Source organism: Adiantum capillus-veneris, chromosome 28 (assembly GCF_014529385.1).
Source record: "Adiantum capillus-veneris isolate H3 chromosome 28, ASM1452938v2, whole genome shotgun sequence".
NCBI classification, from domain to species: Eukaryota; Viridiplantae; Streptophyta; class Polypodiopsida; order Polypodiales; family Pteridaceae; genus Adiantum; species Adiantum capillus-veneris.
In genome coordinates this window covers 87,395,407-87,419,338 of record NC_140958.1, presented here as the reverse complement: position 1 = coordinate 87,419,338, position 23,932 = coordinate 87,395,407, and the positions used below count along the sequence as shown (strand labels likewise).

Here is a 23,932-nt window from a genome sequence, read left to right as displayed (position 1 = left end):
AAAGTTGTAAGCTTTACAACAGGAGAAAAGATTTTTTGAAAATCAATTTCTTCTTTCTGTGCATATCCTTTTGCAACCAATCTTGCCTTGTACTTGGGTTTTTTATCCACTATCGTAATCTTGTATACCAATTTGTTAGGAAAGGCCTTTCTCCCTTTAGGCAATGGCACAAGATCCCAAGTATCATTTGCATACAAGGATTTCATTTCCTCTTGCATCGCAAGCTCCCACTTACTGCTAGACTCACGTGATTTGGCCTCTTTATATGTAAGAGGTTCACCCTCATCTGTCAACATTACATGATCCAAATAGGGGTTAAATCTCTGTCGGTTGCCTTCTCAAACGAGTTGACCTGCGTACCCAATGATCTACATTCTCAAGCAATGGTTCTACATCATAAGGCAACTCATTTTCAGCTCTATCATGCTGCTGAAAATCATTTTCAGCCAATTCACGTGGTTGTCCATCCTTATTAGGGGGCATCAAAATCATGTCCTACCTCTTTTGGCTCAAGGTAAACCGGCTGATTATCAATTTCAGCTTGCGGTAATGGTGAGACTCTTTTTCAACATCAATGGGTGGCACGGAAGGCTGAAGTCTGATTGTTTTCTTGTCAGCATTAGATTTTGTAGCATTATTAAGCAATTTTGCCTCATTGAACACTACATCTTGGCTGCGTATTACCTTTCTAAACTGTGGTAACCACACTCTATAGCCCATTTCACCTTCTTCCCCATAACCTAAGAAGACTCCTTTAATGGACTTATCAGCTTTGTTCTCAAGTCATTGCGTACATGAACAAAAGTTTCGCAGCCAAAAACTCTCAAATGATCATAAGAGCCAGGTTTGCCAGACCAAACCTCCTCTGGAATGTCATTTTTCAGCGTACTATTAGGAGAGAGATTGTAAATATGAACTGCAGTTTTCAATGCCTCTCCCCAAAACTCTTGGGAAAGATTAGCGGTGGACAACATGCAACGCACTCTCTCGCATAAAGTACGATTATACCTCTCAACCACACCATTAGAAGATGGATTATAAGGGGCTATCAACTCCCTTTTAATCCCGTTTTCATCACAAAAATGCTAAAATACAGTAGATACATACTCTCCTCCATTATCAGATCTGAGACATTTAAGCTTAGTACTCTTTCGCGTAGTGACAAAAGCATGAAACTTCTTAAAAGCATTAAAAGTCTCACTTTTACTTTTCAACAAATGCACCCATCCTTTCCTAGTACAGTCATCAATGAATGTAACGCACATCCAAAAGACTTAACAGGCATAGTACATACATTGGAGAGAATAAGATCAAGAGGGTTAGCTTTACGAGAGACACCAAAGTAATAAGATCTCTTTTGCTTTCCATAAAGACAATCGTTATAGAAATCCAAGTTTTTGCCTTTTACATCAACCCTCTTCAGAGAGGAAAGCACATCAATACCCTTTTGGCTCATATAGCCAAGTCTCTTATGCCACAATTCCGTGTGTGAAGCAACTTCAGCAACAGCAAGAAATTTGCCAGGCAAAGCTTTGCATCGAAGATAGTACAAAGTACCTCTTTTAGACCCTTTTGCAACAAGCATAGAGCCCTTAAGCAACTTCCATGAACCCCCAGCAAAGATGGTAGTATAACCATGTGCATCTAACTGGCCAACAGGTAGCAAACTTTTCTTAATGCCTGGTACAAACCTGACATCATTCAACACAAGCTCTTGACCATTGTTAAGAGCCAAACGCATAGTACCCATTCCCTCAATATTGCAAGCAAAATTAACACCAAGGTACACCTTGCCATAATTGCATGCACCATATGTAGCAAAACACTCCAAAGATGGAATCACATGGAATGAAGCACTAGAATCCACTATCCATTATTGGGATAGGCCATCATTAGCACTGAGCAATGCATCAATGATATCTTTCTTTGAGATAAGCATGTCTTCTGCATTAGCTATCACCAGGGACATGAAGACGCAACCAAGATTTCCTCAACGTCTGACGACTACTCAATGACCACACCAGAGGATACATTTGCATTTTCAGCATCCCTGGAGGAATCACCTGCTGATTTTTCCCCTTTCTTCTTCTTATCTTGCGTTTCCTTCTTCCTTTCCTTCTCTTTCTTGAAATACCTGCAATCGGGTTTCTTGTGACCCTTTCTGCCACATTGATGACAAGTGACATCCTTATCCTTTGTCTTGCTCTTACTTCTATTTTGAGTCATGTTGCCCGCATCACGCTTTTGATTTCTACCTCTTGCACTGTAGGCAGAATTGCCACCTTCCCCACTAGACTTGCGTCTGATCTCTTCATTGAGAATAGACCCTCTCACACCGTCATACGTGAGGATGGGACTGTTGCTCAAGGAGACAACCAAGGTTTCCCAAGTATCTGGCAATATCATAAGCAAGAAAATAGCTTTCAGCTTATCATCGAATTGTTGAAGCCTACTGTCCTACAACTGACTCAACACACCTATAAAAGTACTCAAATGCTCAGAAGCTAACTTCGAGTCATCAAGCTGCATATTCACCAACTTTCACATCAAATGCACCTGGTTCACAAGCGTGGTGTTTTCATAATTGGACTTTAGATTTTGCCATATTGCATAAGCAGAGTCCAAACGCTTGATGTCCGTCAAAATGTCATCATTAATAACCATTTTGGCCATAGCCTTCTTATTCAACCTGGCCCACTCTTCGTCAGACAAACCTGGGGGCTTATTCTCTTCCAGTGCATCTTCACAATCCTTTAAGAAAAAGATACCTTCCATGCGTTCTTGCCAGAGGTCGAAGCCTTGACCATCGAACCGTTTGATTTCCATCAAACTTTTAGAGTCACATGCAGAAGAGGAAGAAGCCATTTTAATTCAACCACAAGTGTGTATACAAGAGAGATGCGATAGGCTGAAAATTTCAGCAAATAGGAGCAACCACAAGACTTTGCATACGATAGACCACAATTTCTTTACATAAAACTGTCCAAATCTGAAATTTTCAACTGAAAAGTGCAATTTCAAGCACCTGTACTCAGCTTTTCACTCAATTTGTCGCGACAAACATCAATACATGTGATCCCACAACTTTGGTACACCTGCATATTGCTGTTTTGACCTGTTATAACCTGTAAATCACTTGTTCTGACCTTAAAAAAAGCTTGTTTTGGACTATTTTGATAGTTTTGGTGACCTTTCTGACTCCGGAAGCAAGGGACTTCGCGATGGAAGCGAGATTGATCGCGGGAGAGCAATTTTAACTCGCTGTCCAACAGACTACGCAGGGCTGTTTTGAAACCCTAGGGCTCTGATACTAGTTGAAAGTGCGAAGCAGAAGGTAAAAATAGGTGCGCGTCGCGATGTAGTGCAGGATTGGGACAAGAAGCAAGAAGCGGAGTGCAGCAGAGAGGAAGCTGTAGGGATCGAAGCAGAGAGAGAGAGAGAGAGAGAGAGAGAGAGAGCTCACGTTTTTTAGGAAAACTCAATAAGTGAGTTTTGAATTTTTCCACTTTTATTATAAGTGACTTTAAAAAAATGTGTCCAGGTTCAATATGAACATGAACAAAGTATAAAAATGTACAAAAAGGAGTTATTTAAGCCTTTAACCCAACACTAAGCTCATGCGTTAACGCCCCCTATAGGGCCGTCCTCGCATAGGGAAGACTTGCAGAGAATGAAGGTTTTGAAGAGCAAAAGATGAAGCTTAGGTTTCGACGAGCTGAGAGAGAGAGAGAGAGAGAGAGAGAGAGAGAGAGAGAGAAACATGTTTTAATTTAAGAATAGAGAAGATACTTAAGAACTGTCCAATTTTTAATTGACACAAAGATAAGATAAGATGTTCTTTGAGATAAGAGGAAGATCCGGCATTCAATCTCCTCTGGGTTCTACAAAAAGACAAAAGAAGATGGAAAGTCAAAAGACAAATAAAGGTGGAAAGTCAAATGACAAATGAAGATGGAAAGTCAAAAGACTTTTTGTGTCTATATAAATAGGCGTTTCTCTTCTCTTTCATTTTCCCTTAGCGTTTTCTTCTATGTTCTCTTTAGCATTTTCCTCTCTCTCTCTCTCTCTCTCTCTCTCTCTCTCTCTCTCTCTCAATGTTGTATTCATCCTTCTTAGGTATTATTGTTGCAAATCTATGTACTTCGTCATTGTCTGTCGTTACGTGTTATAGATTAACGCATCATTTTCTTTGTTTTTGAGGAGAATCTTTAAATTAGGAATACCTTTTAATTTTTTTGAAACCATTAGGAATACCTTTCAATTTTATGTGAGCTAGATTATACTTATATCTATATTTATTGTAGCCTTTACAAGTGGCGACATTTCAAAGTTCAAGCCAGTGAGCAAGATCCCCAGGAGAACGGCTCCATCCTAGCCCAAAATCTATATTTATCATATAACGACAACGGGGGTCGCATTTACAGGTGTCTACATTTCCCAACTTCAAGTCAGTGAGCCAGATCTCAAGATGAAGGGCTACATCCTAGCCCAAAATATTCAAATCACCATACATGTCCACGTGACCACTCACTCACCATCGTAGTGACTCCTTTACTTTAAGCTTCACCTACCCACCTACAAGCTTGCTCCAATTAGTGCTCTCTCTCATCTCTCTCTTTTTCTCTCTCAAGCTTGGCGATGACGATCATCTGTATCTCTCGCTGCTTTGTCCTCTCTCTCTCTCTCTCTCTCTCTCTCTCTCTCTCTCTCTCTCTCTCTCGTGCAAGAAATGCAAGTCCCCTCGATCTGGTGTCCTGGTGAAGTGTTTGAAAATGATGAGTCCTCCCAATACGAGTTTGACAGTGATGGGAAAGTGTGGCCACTAATTGGAGGATTGAAGGGTTGTTAATGCGACTGCAGGCACATGGAGCTTTGATAGGCGTGACCAACGTCGAAGTAGTTGCATTGTCTTGGTGAGTTGAATACTTACTCTACTCTATAAATTAGAACAACGCTACAACCCGACTAATTTGTTCCTTGATGTTGTTGGTTGCGTCTCTCGACAAAATTATTTTAGGTAATGTGCTACTTGCTAGAGGGGCAAGACAAGCAACAGGCTTTTGTTGCGGCATGTTGTAGGTGCCTTTAACATGCAAGGCAAGGTGCAGAGTAGAAGGCTGATTTCATATGCCATTACCATCAATTTGAAGCGAACCACATTAGTGTTACCCTCGCCACTCATCCGTCAGTGAGACTAAGGGCAATCTCACCTAGCTACTATCGCAAGAGAGTGGGAAGTAAGTGAAGGTAGCAAGAAGAGAATGAGGAGCAGCATTCAACTAGACGAGCAATACGTTGTTGCTGCATTGAGCAAATGGCGGATATCGATGTCCGTCATGTTGAGCTTGCTCCTGCAACTGATGTTGCTACTCACATGTGGCGCCAGCAAATGGAATAGTGCATGCCGCTTTGTTGCATGGAATTCATATACTGGTGCAACTACGTTGCAACCATCACCTTGGGGGGCTTGTTTCAAGCTGTTGTTGGAAATGATGCTCAAAAGGTACTACATTACATACCCGTCAACATTAAATAGCTTAATTATATCTCCAAACTGACCTCTTACAAATTCTATGCTTCCGTTCTTGAATTTTATGTAGAGGAAGGTTTATGCTCTATCGGCACCCATCATGCTGCTGCACTTGGGAGCACTAGATATTAATATATCAGCATATGCAATGGAATCAACACCATATTGTTTTACAAACTCTTCACAAAATAAACCAAAAGTGTATAGCCACTAGAGTAGGGCATAAGCATTGGTACATTTTGTATAAGGGCACGGTGAGTTGACATTTAAGAGCTCATCTCATCTCCAAGATCTTTTGATGCGCTCCTTCTTGGTTTCCTCTTTGGTCTTTCTTTGCTCTACCCAATTTGTAATGATAATCCTCTGTCAGTGATATCCACTTGTGGTATGCCTTCCTTTGTAAAATTTGTCATTATAATCCAAGGATAGAGGTTGTAGTGGATAATGCCTTCCTTGCACATGGCAAAACTCAATGCTTGCACAAGGGCATGCATAAGGATGGTGCATCAAGGATTAGATTGTTCATCTCCTCTAAAGAGACAATCTTCTTTTCCTTCTCACCCTAGTGCGCTACTAGGACATTTTGGGGGTGTGGTTGGGCATTCACACACACACACACACACACACACACACACACACACACACACACACACACTCCATCAAGTCCCTAGAGTCTTCCTATTAAAATATGGGAAGAGAAGCACCCATGGCTCACAATAAAAGTGGGCCACTACACACACACATTGTAACAGACTTGGACACTCTCATATATTTGTGTTGTCATCTCCGGCGTAGAGAACAATCGGCTCTCGTAAGCAATGACATGGCCTTCTTGCATGAAGACCGCACCCAAACTACGACCACAAGCATCACAATATACTTCAAATTGACTTGTGCAAGTCCGGCAAAGTCAAAACTGGTCCCGTAGTCAATTTCTCTTTCAATGTCTGAAAGGCAGTCACCTCTGTGGATCCCCACGAGAAAGGGACTCCTTTTTGTATCAAGATATACAAAGGGGAAGCAAACTCTGCAAACTTTCATATGAACCGCCTGTAGTACGACCACATTCTTCAAATCGGGCCAATCACGGATAGTGTCTATCTTGGCAAAATCCACTTGCACTCATGCTGCTGAGACAGTGCCCCAAAAAGACTCTGAATCAGATGATCTCTGTGTTCTGCCTCATTCTTGGAGAAACAATGATATCATCAAAGAACATGCCAACAAATAGCCTGTACTCTCGAAAAATCTCGTCCATCATCCGGTTAAATGTCGCAGGAGCATTGGTTAAGCCAAAAGGCATCACCAAAAACTCAAATAATCCAAAAAGTACTCCGGAAGGCTGTCTTGTAGACGTCTCCCGTCGTGATTCGGATCTGATGATATCCACTCTTCAAATCAGTCCTGCTAAAGCAAGAGGATCCCTGTAACTTGTCGAGTATATCATCGATCCTAGGAATCGGAAATCTGTTCTTGATGGTGATTCTGTTGAGAGCTCTATAATCGATGCACATTCTCCAAGATCCGTCTTTCTTCAAATCCAGCAACAATGGAGAGCAGTACGGTGAAGTACTAGGCTGGACAAGACCCTTTTCCAAGAGGTCTTTCACTTGGTTCATAATCGTTTCAATCTGTACTCGGCTCACACGGTAAGGTGGCTGGTTCGGTGACGTGCTTCCAGGTATCAGGTCAATGGTCTGATCTTCAAGCCCTCTAAAAGCAATCGGCATGAGTGTGGAGAAAAATCTTGGCGTTCTTTTGATCAGGTCAAAACATATTCAACCTTTATCCATCGTTCAGTTCTCTCCCAAAAGAATGAGTAAAGAAACTGAAGTTCATCAAGTACAATTCTCTGAGCCCTTCATTTATCAAAGTTGCTTTCTCGGCCCGGTAGTCAACCACGGCGTAGTTCTTGTGGTACCAAGGGATCCTGAGTAGAACGTCACTTGTGTACCCTGAACACCCCTGTCATTGCAAACGAAGTTTGCCAATGCTCGGTGTAATGGCAACATCCCATCCGGGTGCCAATCGAACTACCTCCGCCTGTGGCGTCAGTCTGTCAGGCGTAACTCCAAATCGAGCCGCCAATTCCCAGTGAAAAGAAGTCGGCCTCGGCTCCTTCAAAAGAGCTCCCTGATCCTTCACTTTGCCCCAAAAGTGGCAAAGTTTGTACTTTAATTCATTAGATATGGTGCAGGTCCCACGCCATGTGGTACCACTTCTGCTTTTCATCTTGCCTTTTCGTCCACGTTCCTCAACTACTCTCGAACTCTCAGGCCTATCGTCGTCTTTATCATTATGTTCTTTCTGTGCCATATGTCCATATTCCCCGCATCCAAATCACTTCCCCTCTCTGATAAAGCGAGCTCTCTCCTCAAGAGTAAGCTTGGATCGTGCATCCTTTTTCTCTGGATTGCTCTTTTTTCTTTCTCCTTTCATTCCCAGAAGTCTATTCGGCTTGTTGTGTCATGTCCTCATCTGTGGGGTAGGTTAGACTACCAGAGTGAATGGCAAAGCCGCGGTTCGCATGACTCATCAACTCCTTAATAGAAGCTGACTTCTGCTCCAAGCAGTGATCTCGGATCTCTGTAGGTAGACCCAAGGTGAACCGCTCAATCTGTTCTCTGAACAAGATCTTCTTTAATGAAGAGGCGGGTAGAAAAGAGCTCCAGAATCTTTCACAATAAGCATTGATTGTATCTTTCTTGGTCATCCGAAGATGGTTCCAAGCAGCTCGTATATCTCGTTCATATTCTTGGTCAACCAAAAAGAAATAAAAAGCTTTTTAAATTTCAACCATTTAACTAGCGCAGTCTTGTTTAAAAGAAGCGTGGACCACCACGAACGAGCATTCCCCTTAAGGTAAGAGGCAGCTCTACGAATCTTGGAGTGCTTTGAATAGAGTCCTCCCGCGAAAGCGATGTCAAACTGCTGTATAAAAGACAAAGCCTTCGAAGCATCTGAGTATCCTGAAAAATTATCAAACTTGATTGAGTGGCCACCTTCCTTAAACTCTCAGACTTTCTTGCTTTTATATTCGAGAAAGTCATACTGGTTGGCTTTATAAAAATTCTTCTTGTTCGCATAAAAGTTTCCGTCATCCGAATCTGAGCTGTCTGTAGACGAGTCCTCAGTAGAACTGTCAGCCTCTGGGCAAGATTTAGCCTTCTTTGCCTTTTTCTTGCCCTTTCCGAAGCTTTGTTTCTTGCTTCGCTTTTTACCTTTTATGTCTTCTTTGCTTGAATCTAAAGAGCTAGAAGAACTGTCAGAAGTAAAAGAAGAAGAAGAAGAACTGGGTACTCCTTCAAATTGAGCACGCTTCTTCTGTTTCTTTGCCTTGTCAAAAGTCGACTGACGACCCAAATATCCCGGGAAGTCAGTGCTTTTCTTCTGCTTTTTGCCGTGCTTTTTGGCTTTCTTTTGCGCATCAAAAAGCTAAGCAATCCATGCATCAACCACCTCTTGTCATTCCTTCTCTAAATATTGTTTGTGATCAGAAGTTTTCTTGAGAGCGGGTTTCAGGGGTGGTGTAGTGGTTTTCTGCCACTGTGCATGCACTTTCCTGAAAAGAAGTCTCGCTCATATATTTTGCCAATTTCGGATCCTTCACAAAACTGAGCATCATCTTTGTTGCATCAGCGATCAATTGACGACGCTTCATCTCTCTTTCCTCCGCCTGAGTAGGCCGAGGCGGGCCATACTCTGCCGGAATCTTCGTTGTGATCCCTTCCCGCATCTCCAGATGCAGAGGGAGTCGACTGATCCTTGTGTGAAGCCATAGGTACCGCGGATTTCCCATAGAAGAGAAATCGGTCGTGCTCTGATACCACTGTAACAGACTTACACACTCCAAGTCAAGAATCAATCGCGACGACACCAAATAACCACTTCAAAACAATTCACATACCACAATAGATTTACACTGGCTAGGCGGAGTTCCGTGCCTAGAGATATTGGCCCCAAAGACTAGCGCCCCTTTCGGTATTTCTTTATTTATTAAAATCAATGTCAGAATACAAAGAGCGGTTAGGGTTTCAATCTCAGACTCTGCATCCAGATGCTCTAAGAAGTGAGGTCCTCACCGCATATTTAAATGTTACAAGGGATGCCCAAAAGGAAAGCCCCAAAAGCTTGAAAGCAAAAGCAAGTTCTCTCTCTCTCTCTCAATGAAAGTAAAAATAAAGCAATTCAACTCTCTCTCTCTCTCATCCAATTCTTTTCATAGCAAAAAGCCAAAAGCTTGAATTTGTGTCGCTCCAAAAAAAAAAATCACCTCCGGGATTTTTGAAAATTAGGGTTTTTGGCAAAAATTAGGGTTTGCAAGAATTTTAGGGTTTTTGGCAAAAATTAGGGTTTCTACTGTCGGTAGCCACATCATCACTTTGTGAGACACACACACACGCACACGCACACACACACTGCTTACCATACCACATGACTTCAATCGGTCCTTGGGGCTAACCTTAAATACTTAATCGAAATACAGTACTTTTGGGAGTAAGCATTGGCAACCTTAAAAGGTGCATGTAGACAACGCTCCATTTGCACCTAAGCCAAGCTTAGATAGTGGCACTATGATCCCTCACTTGGATATAAAAGAAACCGACACACAATACCAATCACTCACTTGGAACATGTCTACCGGTATAAAAAAACACTTCTTGTAATTGGAGGTGTTGTATAGATTTTCCTAGAAACTAACACATCCGAAGTATCAATAGGTGCAAGAGAGGGACTCTGTCTTCACTCGCCTTTGTTTAGGTAGATGATTTTTACATTTTAAACAGCTTGTCTCCATGTTTTAGGCTCTCTTCATGGGTTTTTTTTGTGCAATTCCCACATTATGTAAGATATTTGTATATGTTGCATAAGGACATTAAATTCAATCAACTTCACACAATTTCAATTGGACCTAAAAATTGTTGCAACTCAGGTTCTAGAAATTTGCACATAAGAAGCTTGATGATGAGAGACAAGCTCAAGGCACACAATACAAAACATTGTATTGACAAAATATGCAAAGATACAAAGATCAATTATCCCTAGAAGGATGGGCATATATACAATGCACGGGGGAAAAGATTGGCAAGGTTGTCCAATGTTGCAACATATGCCAAGCTAATCTCTGCAGCTAAGCGTCTTCGTAATGACCCCCCATTGGAATAACATAACTCAAGTTCTATGGTGCAACTCAAATAAAAAAAGATCCACTTAATTGCATCCAATGTTGAGACCCTAGGCTATGCATAAATTTGCTCACTTGGTGTGAGATTTCAAATTGAATATCCAACCTCATAATGCATACCTAAATGAGGCAAACATTGATAGACCGTGACATCAAAGTAATCTCTTGCATCGTGAAGGCTTGGATTTAAACCTATCTCCATGGGAGTAGCCATAAGCTTGCAATCTTCAACATCCTCTATTGTAGTACCACAGTTGCCCTATACGCCTAATACCTTTGTTATTAACTTTCCTGGAAACTTCCCTCCAAAAAGGGGTCAGAAGGACGCCTCCAGCCTTGGAGAGCCAAGGGGACCAATGAGATATAGAGCAGTGTGAAAGTACCTTGACAACTCTCCTTATTCCAAAGACCCCGTTGCTATGTTTCATTTACAGGTAAGCTCACTTGTCGTACCCCCAAGTTTTAGGATGGCCCATTGCGGGCCAACAGCTTGTTGTGCACCTCAACCCCTTTCCACTTCCCTCGTTGCGAGCGGATTTTGGAGTTGTCCATCATATTCTTAGCCATAATAGCCCAAGCCTGGTGCTCCTTAGCGAGGGCTACCAAAAACTTGGCACATTGAGCCTCCACGTGAGTGTTGGGGTTAAGAATCCCAAGCCCACCTTGCTCCACAGGTCTCACAACCGTCTCCCATTTTGCCCATTGCCAAGGTGTTGTGCCTTTAGTGTTGTTCTTCCAAAGAAACATCTTTACTAGTTTCAAGAACTCTTCTCAGTTGCATTTAGCTAGCTTAAGCAGTGGACCATTGAAGGCTATGTAGGGTAATATGAAAGAATTGATAACCTTCACTCTTGCTTGGGAAGGGGAGAAGCACGAACTTCCACCTGCGCATCTTAATCTTGACTTTCTCCATAACCCACAAGAATCTCTGCTTGTAACTTCCACCCACCGCGGGGCTCCCAGGTGACGAAAATTTTTTCCTTTTGACACTATCTCCCCAGTCCACATAGACGGATCAAACGAGTCATTCTGAGAGAGAGAGAGATCAGTCTCGATTTTTCAACACTATACCTTGACCCTGGGGCTAAGGCGAACATTTGCACAATTTCCAAAGCTTTCCTGATAACCTCAGGGCAAGCTTTAAGAAAGACGGGGGGGGGGGGTCACTTAATCATTATGTGACTATATCACGTGAGTGCAATAGAAGGAGTTATTAAATTTTCATTATTCTCACACTTTCACATACAAAAGGGTATCATAAAATGGAATCGGGAAATTTTTTACAGATTGAATAGAAAAAGGGTGTATTTTATTTTTCAAAAATTCACAGATAAGGAGTTTTAAAAATAGTCCTTGAACGCACGTGATATAGAAAATTTATACATAGTGACACCCCCCCCACCCCCCCGAGAAGAAAGAGCAGGAAATCATCCGCAAAAATCTTTGCCAGCACTTGGTAGTTATTCGACAGAGCCAATCCTTGAATCTCTCCTTTAGCAGCATTGTTTTCCAGTAACGTAACCAGAGGGTGGGAACCATTGGTGAATATTGGGCAAGTGGGCATCCTTGTTTTATGGATCTTTTAACCTCAAAAGAACCCACAATTCTCTCATTGAACAATAGCTCTGATTGACTACCAACACCTAGGGTGCTGACTAGGCGGCACATCCATGGCCGAAAGCCTAATGACTTCTGGAAATGATATAACCTATAACCTTTGCTCTCCACATTGTACCCAACAAAGTTTTATTTTAAAGCGTTCTCATCCAATTTATGATGTTGGAAAGGGGGAAGGGGATACGCACCCGGAACACACAATGTATGCCACAATCTTCACTCACAATCAAAGCGCTTTGACAATTCTGAGGAACCTAGAGTTCCATGCTTGCACAAAACACATCGGAGGCATTGTCATTATGTCAAGGAGAGACTCTCTACAGGGGAGGTCATTGTGTCATTACCAAGAATATCTCCAATATGTTTTGAAGACAATAACCTTTGTGTGTGTGTGTGTGTGTGTGTGTGTGTGTGTGTGTGTGTTGTTGTTGTTGTTGTTGTTGTTGTATGGTGCATGGTGCACTCTCCAGCCCACCATAGTTGGGTGATGAACCCAAGCTCCTTGCTTCCTCCTTCTTTGTCTATGGGACGTAGTACTCGGTGGTATTACAAACATGTAAGACCTAGTAGGACGACAAAATGACTTTTTCATTTGTTTTATATAGAATCTTAGAAGATCCTCTTCATCTTTTAGTGGAAAAGAGGGGGGGGGGGGGGGGGGGGGGGGGGGGGGGGGGGGGGGGAGGTGGGGGGGCACGTGGAGAGAGAGAGAGAGAGAGAGAGAGAGAGAGAGAGAGAAGAAGAATAAGAAGAGAGTTTTAACGTTGTACGAAACTATCCCAAGAGACCTCTCTCTCTCTCTCTCTGTCTCTTCTTCTCTGTCTATTCGTGCGCATCGTCTGCCTGGGTAGGAGGAGACAAAAAGAGAGCTCGCTCCATGGGAGCACTTTCTTCTCTGTCTATTCGTGCGCATCGTCTGCCTGGGTAGGAGGAGACAAAAAGAGAGCTCGCTCCATGGGAGCACTTTCTTCTCTGTCTATTCGTGCGCATCGTCTGCCTGGGTAGGAGGAGACAGAAAGAGAGCTGGCTCCATGGGAGCACTTCCTCTCTTTGATCGTGCCTGCTCTCTCTCTCTCTCTCTCTCTCTCTCTCTCTCTCTCTCTCTCTCTCTCTCTCTCTCTCTCTCTCCGCCCCGAGTTGTTGCCGATTGGTTGCCTCCAATGCCAGACGGGTGAGTGGGGTGATTGGACCAGGCTGCAAAGGGAGGTGGATGAGAGCATCGCCAAGCAACGGGGAGGGGTTGTGGGCTTAAGGCCTACAGTAATTTGCTCGAGGCTTGGGCCACACTCAACGAGGGGAAAAGGAAAAAAAGGCGGGGGGCCAAGCCAGGAAAGGCATCCTTCGAGCAACCATCGCCTCCATGGCGACCACACAACAGGAGGCGCAGGGGGAACAGGGGTCTCTGACGTGGAAAGGGACTTTTCCTTTCGAATTCATGATTCCAAACGAATCATGGATACAAATTAATTAATGAGACAAACTTACAGCCAGTAGTGTGTGGTACTCCAATAGTATAGGGCTACTCCTAGGGCCCATTCCCATAGACTTCTAGCCTCAAGGGTCTTAGCCATAGGACATATGTCCTGACAGTAATACCCCTTATAGAAGAGAGTTTTCTGAATTGAAATCAAAAGTGGGAAATTCTTTTGAAGAGCACCAATGTTTTCCCTTCTGGAAATTTCTTCAAATCTATCCCTCCACTTGATTAAAGGCTCCTTACAGACATGGCTTCATGATTCCATTCGTCACTTTAAGAGATACAAGAGCCACAACACACATGTGCCACCTTTGATAAATACCTACAATAGGGGGGATTTGTAAGGAAAAAAGAATAGATTTTACAAAGAAACGAACCATATATAGAGATAAATAAGGCAGTTTTGGTGCATGCAGGTGACGTCTCCCTATTACTATTAGTAAATCCCCTAAGACAAGAGCCCACTTACTGTAAGCCATTATGCCTTTATGACCTCACACTTTTGGTAACATAGCACATACTTCTACACATCTCTTGTGCAACCCATGCCAGCAGAAGTGCCTTCTAGCTAGTACACACATCTCCAAAATACCAAGGTGATTGCTTGCACTTGGACTATTGGGACACACAAAAAAATTAGGCCCCATGTCAAAGTCCAAGGGTACAACACATACTCTCCCCTTGTGGACAGAAAATTCTTCTATCGCTACAGTTCAATATATCAAAAGTGGAATTGCATGTAGGATCCTCTATAACTGTCACGTGACACATCCAACCCCATGTGTCCATGGACAAGCTACAGCATGATCAGGGTTCCCGTCAGTCCAGTCAGTCTAGATTAGAAGTGATCTGGCACTTCTGTGAGTCTATTCGTAGACCGTGCATGACCAGTCACTTAGTGTAGATGCATATCCTCTGGTTGCACACAGCATGATCATAAGCATTCCCATCAGAATCCATTAGAATCAGTCAGGGGAATTTTCCAATGCATTTAGCCTATTTTACCTATTTTTGACATTTTTCACTTATTATTTTTAAGTGACTTTTGTTGGAAAGTAGGTAGGGCAATTTGGGTAAGTTAATATATAAGCAACCCTAGGCTAGCACTCTAGGGCAGAGGAGCAAGGAGCACAACAGCCCCAAGGCAGTAGGTACTCCCTCTCTCTCAACAAGAACCTCTACACCCCTTGGCGTTTCGGCATACCCTCAGCACCCACATTCAGCCTAGCGTTTTGTCATCACCCTCAAGCCCCTAGCCCTGGCGTTTTCAGTTCCCCCCATCGCCAACACTTCCACATGCCTAGCGTTTTCACTAACGCTACAGATAGTGCCAACGTTTTTCATTTTCAGCCTTCGGTGAAGCAGGTAGTTCCGCGTTTTCAGCCTCACGGACAGCAGCAGATTCAGCCCTAGACATTGCAGAAGATCATCATTTTCAGCACCTTAAAACGCAGCCAAATCAGCGTTTTCAGTCGCCCCAAAACAGTCCCAGATTTTCAGCCATAGCGTTTTTATGGACAGCAGATAGAAGGTCGCAGATTTCAGCCCTTAAGTCGTCGTCGTCGTCACCGTCTAGTCCCAAGTTGCATCAATTTCCATGCATCGCCATTGTACCACTTTGTGAAATCAATAGTAGACCACTCTCGCCGACGAGAGTGGGGCCTTCGAAGGAGGGTTTTACAACGTCTCTGGTGTCGTATCTCTGTTCTCTCTCTATCTCTCAGTCTCATTCACTTGCACGCACAGTGTCCATTCACTTTGTTTGTGATCATAGCATCCTCTCATTAAGAACGGAAGGCTCTACCTTCCATAAGAACAAAAGGAACCTTGAGCACAGTTCGGAGCACTCATCTTGAGCAAAGCGCAAACATTCATTCCGCTGCTCCTAACGATAACTTTGTCTCTAGAGTGAAAAGGATCCATCTTTTCTAAGTCTTACTTGACTCCACATCTTATTATATAATTGATCATGTTCAGAAACACCATGTAAAGATTTGCAAACTAACTATTAACTTTCGTGAAAGAAAGAGCGTTGATCTCAACATGTGACTTATTGCATTAGCAACAAAATTTATCATTGATGTACAATCAAGTTCGTGAAGGATCTCTACCATCTAGCCTTGTGACCTTTCAAATCGACGTCAACATTGCCGAAGATTTCTTAACTTTTGAAAGCAACTATGTTGCTCCTTTTGCCAAACAAAAATGTTGGCTTTATCCTTTAACTAATATGTCATAGACACAACCATCTTGGCGTAATCTTGAAATTGCCGTAATAGTCTACAACACCCACAAAGATTTGAGATTTAAAATTTTGGGAGGCGGCCATTTCAATACAGTCACTCCATTATTGAAATCCAGTTGACGACCCTCAACTAAATTATATGTCCAAGATACTGAATCTCGGGTCACATGAGCTCAAAATTGCTCTTTTTAGCATATAATGCATGCTAGTGTAATAGCTCATTCACTTTTTTGAGATATTCTAATGTCCTTTCTATGAACCATTGTGAATAACGATGTCATTGAAAAAATCAATGAAAATTTTTCCTATGTAAGGCCGTAAGATAATGTTCGTAAGTGTCATGGCCATGGTTGTGCATTAGTCAACCAATTGCATGGCAAGAAACACACCAAAACTAGTTCTAAAACTTGTCTTAGGAACATCTATTATATTGATTTGTACTTAATGGTATCTAGACCCTAAATCGGTGTCAATATAGTACTATGTCCCTTGAAGTTCATAAAAAATCTCATCGACTTTAGGCAAAAGGTACTTATTTTTAACCGCAATTCTTATCCAAACCACAATAGTCTAAACAATGCGCATAGACAATCCATCTTCTTTATCAACGAGATTGGAGAAGCCCATGGAGAAGAACCGGTTTGGACATTCCACCTCAGCAGCTTCAAATTCATTAAGCGGATCTGCTCACTTACTACTAATGGGCTTACTATCCTAAAATACATCATTGCTATGTTGGATTTACCTTAGGCAACGTAAGAGATAAATCATTTAAAATACATCTTGGTAACTAGTAAATACTTGATTGCATTCATCACTTTGCAAAATAGAATCATAATAGACATTACCATCTCTATCCCTATACTTAACTATCTAATGCACCTTAGAGGCCCCTTCCACGTGGCATAAGAGGAGGGATCGAAGGGGGGAGTGGAGCCCAAGGCAAAAAAAGAAAGAGAGGGAAGCCCGAGGGTGTCAATCTCTTGGAAAACAACAGACAACTTTGGTGTGAAGAGTCGACGAGTAAGAAAAGGGGCCCTCTCTCTTGGGATAGCTTCCTACGACGTTAAAATTCTCTTTTTCTTTTTCTTTTTCTTCTTCTTCTCTCTCTCTCTCTCTCTCTCTCTCTCTCTCTCTCTCTCTCTCCCCACAAGGGGAGCTCCCTCCATCCATCCATCCATAGGACAGGCCACACACTCATGAACATAAGAACCAATAGACGAGTGGGACAAGCAATAACACAAATATGTATACTTGATTTCATTTGCTGCTTGTAACAACTAATGCTCATCCTTTTCACCTTCTAGCAAAACATGAGTGCTGCTAGCATAAATGTTGAGAGAATTATGATGTGACCCTAGATCACTAAGCCACTCATGCCCAAGCACTACATCTGCTATGGGCATTTTCGTAACCGTCGAACTCCATCATATGACCCTGAACTTTGAGAGCACCCTTGCAAACCATAGTGTCCCAAATGTCCTTACCATCACCTACGTAAGCGACACTATATAACTATGAGGACTATTGGTCTGAGGTAGCTTCTGAAGTTCCACCAATGCTGATCAACAATAAGAATTATGACCTTATGCCCATTGATGAAGCAATGCATCAAGACAAGATCCTGTGGACCACTACCAGCGACAATACCCCTCCATTTGCCAAGTCGTCCTCTCATTGTGTTGTAGAGCACATCAAACATAGTGGGGCAGGTTAACAGAGCATTACCTCTAGTGAAAATCACCTAAAAGATAATGATCATCAATTCCATTAAAAGGGTGGAGCCATAACTTTGGATGTTAAAATTCTGAAACACAGCAGAATTGCTTGGCCGTCAACCTTAAACCACAACCCACAAAGATTGTATGTCATGCATATAGGTAGCCTAGGCATATCTCCAAAGATTGTCTTCATGTTGTTTGTATTGATGTTCCTTGTTTGGGCAGGGGCACTCTCCTCCAAAAGGAAGGAGCCTCTAGCACCCCACATCAATTGGTCCTTTGAGTGGCCCCTACATGGACTGTTGCACTGGTAACATTGCCACAACATATGTTGGAGCAAAGGCGAGGAGATTGTATGATGAGGACACCTACTGGCTCTATCTCGTTTACTGTTAGCTCAAATCTTCATCAGATTCCGAAGTTTCAAGGCTGCACCTGCTGTGTGTGTGCGTGCCCTTGCATCCCTCCGAGGCTTCCTGCCTTGCCGACAACCAAGCTTCATTTGGCTTTTCATCTCTCGCATAACTGTAGGGCATCTTTTCCCATACGGAAAGTGCCAGCATTTTTGCAAGATTCTCGCTTTTTGCGATTTTCTAAAAACTGGTATTGCCTACCTCCCACTCCCTCCCATTTTCCAATAGTGCCACTTTATTTCTCCCATCCACTAATGTTGTGGATTCCCCTCTTGACCCATTTCCCTAGCATATTGGAGTTCTACCTTTGGTGAGGAAGGTGGACAATGAGCCAGGAAAGCGAGATTCTGAGGGGCTTTTATGGTCATGGGCTTCTTGTTGCCCATGCCATTGTTGACGGTGGCCCTAGAATTAACGTCTTAAGTTACTCTACCTTCATGAAGTTGGAATTGTCACCCAAAGGCAGTAGCTCAGTTGGTTGAGCCTTCGTGATGTAAGCCCAAGGTTGAGGATTCGAGGCTCACAGGCTGCACCCAATGGGTCGACTTCTACATTGGGGGAATCATTCTCATGGTATGCCCCCCTTGTGGGTGTTATGTGTGCAGCAATGTCCAGATGTAAATACACAAATATGTATAAAGTTCTCCCTACTACCTTCCCCGACGTTGATGGTTAAAAAAAAGTTTGAAATGTCCTTCAATGGAGTACCTCTGAGCATGGGTGATCATCATTCATTGAGAGCAAAGGTTATAGTAAAGCTTTGCGTTTTATTATAACAGGTAAGACAGTGGAGATTGAGTGTTATGTGTTGAGATTGTGTTGTGTGTTGAGATTGAGTCCTGGGCTTGGCCAATACCACCCAATAACTTTGAGGGGGGGGGGGGGGGGGGCATTTGATAAGGAAGATCGATTGCCTTATTGACATTCCTACAGGAACTTGGAAGACTTCTAGTTGGGAGGGATTCCAGCCTATCCTTCTTCTAGTAGGACCCAAAAAGTCACCACTATTGGCAAGAGTGCTATGGATGACGGTCATAGCTAGATTTGTTCCTACATCCCTCGCATGTATAGCAGTTACCTAGATACTACTAGGATCACAGTAGATGATGACAAAGAGAATGCAACCTTGGCTCAAGAGGACAATGTGTGTGTGTGTGTGTGTGTGTGTGTGTGAGAGAGAGAGAGAGAGAGAGAGTGGGTTGGGTAAGGGGGGGGGGGGCGCCGCAACAGCTGTACCAATGCTCCTAAGTATTAACTATCATACAATAGAGAGACCTGCTTGAGTCAACCAACTTACTGCACATATGAAGCACTACAGGAAGCCTCCCCAGGAGCGAAGGAAAGGGAACAAAGCCACCAATAGCCTGAAAAATAGGGGCACCTCTTTCCTGCTCCACCGCCTCTCCAATGCTGCCTTCTTTTTACCCCGCCTGGCGCTCTTTTGAATCAACAATTGAGCATTCTCTTCACCCCACCCTCCAAGCTTTGATTTAGACTCCCGATTCATCGAGTTACGCAGCAATGACGTTTCCCAGTCTTCCACATCCATGTTGAAGAAATCTGACTCCTCGCTGGAGTCCATAAAAGAATCGTACTTCGGCTGTCTCCAGAATCTGCCCTCTTTTCGCCGTGATTTTGATGATGCACTCCGACCTTGAAATGCTGCTTTCCAAGAGCTGGGCAAAAACAGCCCCAACAGTTTTTGTGCCAACGGAAAGAAAGCAAATGCCATCATTAGAAACATGGGCCCCCCGAACAGCCATGGCAAGAAGAGCGCAGCAGCTGGTACCATCCACCGAAGCATAGAGACTGCCTGAATGCATACACACATGCCACACAACATGTAATTTTTTACCAAATCGTTGCTTAAAATGCAAACAAGATGATGATGACGACACACCACACAACAGTACCCTTTTTGAGCTAGCAAAACAACAATCACAAAACAGCCCCAAATATTATCCAAGAGTGAGTGTGTGTGTGTGTGTGTGTGTGTGTGTGTGTGTGTGTGTGTCACAGGAACGGGAACCACATGCCAACGGAAAAGAGCAGACTGAACAATGTTAAGCACTTCAAATAACAACTGAACTGAAAGAGATGCACGACACATTCTCCGCCCACCCCGAGAGAGCACTGGCCCCAAACGCTGGTGCTCCTTTCGGTATTTCTTTATATTGCTTGAACTCAGTCCAACGTCGATACTCCATCCTCTGCACCATGCGAGAGCCTGCCAGAGAATGAGCCCTTGGCTGATGTTCAAAGTGTGAGTGTGCGCCTGTGCGGAAGCGTGAGAGAGAGAGAGAGAGAGAGAGAGAGAGAGAGAGAGAGAGAGAGAGAGAGAGAGAGAGACCACAAACGCCAGAGATGGTGAAGAGGGGGCGATCAGTCCCCCCATGACTACCATGAGCAGAAGACCCAATGCAATCAGATGTGTGATCTCTGTGAGATGAGATGTGGAAGTGGGTACCCCCTTGGCCCTATAAATAGGTGCCCAAGGGGAGGTAGGGCAAGGCCTGATGAAATCCCCCCGACCCAACAAAAAAATGATTTATGGAAATATATGTGGGCGTCGACACAAAATGTGGGCGGCCAGCCCCAAACCCGGGCGGCCGGACCAGGTAAAACCTAGACATTCGGTGGCCAGCCCGGAGACAGACTAGCCGTACAAGACTCTACAAGTATGCCCCAGACCTGTGAAGCAGCAGAGTGGTGGAAGTCTAACACCCCCTCTCAACACCTGATGCTGAACAAACAAAATGAAGCTGAAGATGTGAGGCAAATGATGAAGATGTCTACTGTGATGTCCAATGAAGGACAATACTCCGTGAGTGTGGTAGCAGTCTCGGGATGTCCCAACCGCCACGAAATCTCCATGGTGAAGTGCCATCACGAGCAGTGTAGCAAACTGTTGAACTCTGCCGATACAGTGTGAAGATACTGCGTGAAGGTCCCGAACTAAGTGTGAAAACAACTCCTTGTCATAAAAGGAGTGCCAATAGACATGCAAGTGTCCTGCCCAATAAGATCTGTGGTGTCTGTAGTCAAACCATCTGGAGAAAATGGAGAAGCCCAGGAACCGTCATGAGAATGCAGGGAAGCCTGTCAATGCATGAACCTAGGAAAGCCAGAATAAACAGTCTGCACTGTAGAAGCTACCTTAAACTCAAGAGCTCAATAAAAATACTACCCACAAGCTCAATTCAAACTCCAAACGTCGACCTACAAGCCCTTGCCTGCCCGCAAACACTACAAGAATAGTCGAGTTGATCAACACTTGAAATCACACTTGATGGACCAAAATATACAAGAAAATTCCATCAAAAACTCAAAAACTCAAGCCACAAAAGACGACACTCAAACCATTGCAAAGCCTTCATCAAACTCCACTCTGTTGGACTCTTTGGAGTAGCGCCAACCCTAATGGCACCAATACAGGGTCACATAGTCTTGCAGAAAGCCGCACCTTCTTCCCTCAATTCCTCGCACACACACATCCATGGAAACCTCAGAACTTCCATAGACTCTCCTAAGTGCAAAATCGAAGAGAGAAAGCTCTCATTCACTCCTCCACACACTCAAAAACAGGACGCGAATGCGACAGGACTACAGTAGATCATCTATAGGAACCCTCCTTTCTCCCACACCCAGAGAGGTGGAAGTGCCAAGACTTGGCTTGAAATATACTCCCTCAGCTAGAACACTCACGGCACCGAGAGTGATGTGGCAAATGAAGCATTTTCACACCATTTTTTGTCATTTTTTGATCCTTTTTGGTCCAGAATTTTGAGCTGAAAAAAATCCCAAACGAACTCCAAAATTCACCAAATTTTGCACGTTTGATCCTTGATACTCAAATCACTTTTCCACAACCCCACATTCCATTTTTGACCACTTCTAGGGCGGTGCACGCATCACCGCAGATCAAGCACCAAAAATACACAGTTACTGTATGTCCCAAACTTCTCGGGTGGGATGAGAGTGCCCGCACTTGTCGCTTGCATTATTTACATTCTAGAAAGCTCAAACACATTCTCTAGAGCCAAAAGAGGCCACCTGGAACCATATCTAAGGCCCCGATACCCTATCCAAGCATGTACACGTGCCCAACTGCTGGCATGCAAATCTGACTATTCACAATGTATACACGCTGCATCTTTTTTAGAACTTGAAACCACTTCGCAAAGCTCCCAAATGCATGTATTTACATCTTTTTGTACATATGACCATACATATACACGCTACTTTGTACAGGCCAAAAGCAGTCTATCATCATTGCCCACCCTCTAGGTAGAGTATTTATGCTCAACCAAGAGACTATTTACATCTGGAACCACATCCCTCGCAAAATATTTTTCAATCTATAACCATTTATTCTATAGCGCAAACGTTCCCCTGACAATTTTTCCAACTTATATGTGCCATTAGGAAATACATGCTTCACTCTGTATGGACCCCCAACCATTTGTCCCTCAACTTCTTCTGAAAAGTGAAATCCAAGCACGGATCATACTTCATCACCAGATCTCCCTCTTTGACCTCTTTCTCTAGCAGCCTCTTATTCATTTTCTCCATCCTCGTCTCTGCTTGTTGAAGATAATAGTAACTGGCTTTCTCTCTATTCATTCGCAACAACTCTAGAGAAAGAATTCTTTCCTACAGCTTGTCATTATGTGCACCTTGCATTCTGCATAACAACTTTAAGGCATCCAACTGCACCTGTATGGGCATAAGAGCTTCTTTTCCATAAACAAGCTCGTATGGCGTAAATTGTGTCGACACTCTATACGCAGTTCTATAAGCCCACAAACACTTTTCCAAGTCTAAGTCCCACTCTTTAGGATGCTCTCTAGCATACTTTGATAGCATCTTCACAATTTGACCATTGCAGTTTTCAACCAACCCATTGCATTGTGGGTAGTAAGGAGAAAAATGCCTATGCTGAATTTTCAATTTCTCCATGAGAGCAGCAACAGTTTTCCCCTAAACCCTGGTCCACAATCAAAAATGATAACCGTAGGAGCTCCAAACCTGCAACACACCTGTTCATACAAAAAAGAGGCCACTCTTCCCGCTGTTAGATCTTTTATCACTCTTGCCTCCACCCATTTTGTCAAGTAGTCCATAGCCACAAGGATATACCTTTTCCCATTGTTGGTCCTTGGCATTGGACCTATAGCATCCACTCCCCATTTTGCAAATGCATCAAAAGACATTATAGCTTTTTGAGGCTCAACCAAAAGTTTTCGATTTGCAAACACTTGGCATTCATGGCATGACTTGCGCCAAAAATAAGCATCTCTGATCATAGAGGGCCAACAATAACCTGCTCTCAAAATACGAAAGGCAACCTAATCCTTGCCTTGATGGCATGTTTCCTCATGGCAGTGCTCCAAAATCAAGCCTATTTCTTCTTTATACGGCACTTTTCTCAAAATGCTATCCTTGCCATAAAGCATGAGATCCTCACCTACCAATGTGTAGTTTCTTGCTTTTGCAACTATTCTCTTACGCCGAACCTTTGACATGCCTTCTGGACATTGCCCTTTACCAAGAAATACTTCTACATCTTGCAATGATTCCCTTCCTGCATATAAGACTTCCTTGACCTTTAAAGGAGCTACTAAGGCATTCAACTTGTCCCTAGCCAACTCATCAGCTTCTTTATTCTGCTCACGAAGAACATGCTTAAACTGTATCTTCTCAAACTCATGCAAAAGCTTCTTGATGCTATAGAATCACTTCTT

At 43.2% G+C, this 23,932-nt stretch overlaps 1 protein-coding gene across 6 annotated transcripts in view; it reads right to left on the bottom strand.

Annotated features, from left to right (window-relative positions):
• Positions 1-23,932, bottom strand: part of LOC147420831 (uncharacterized) — a 52,480-nt gene that overhangs the window by 6,752 nt on the left and 21,796 nt on the right. For 3 of the 6 annotated variants that reach the window (XM_086504303.1, XM_086504300.1, XM_086504302.1), the window contains exon 2: positions 19,486-20,001. In XM_086504303.1, the coding sequence (XP_086360429.1) occupies positions 19,501-20,001 (501 nt within the window). In that variant the 3' untranslated portion in view covers positions 19,486-19,500. Of the gene's footprint in view, positions 1-3,705; positions 3,882-4,251; positions 4,576-19,419; positions 20,002-23,932 lie in introns of those variants that run through there. The other 3 variants (XM_086504304.1, XM_086504305.1, XM_086504301.1) reach the window with 3 other exon arrangements.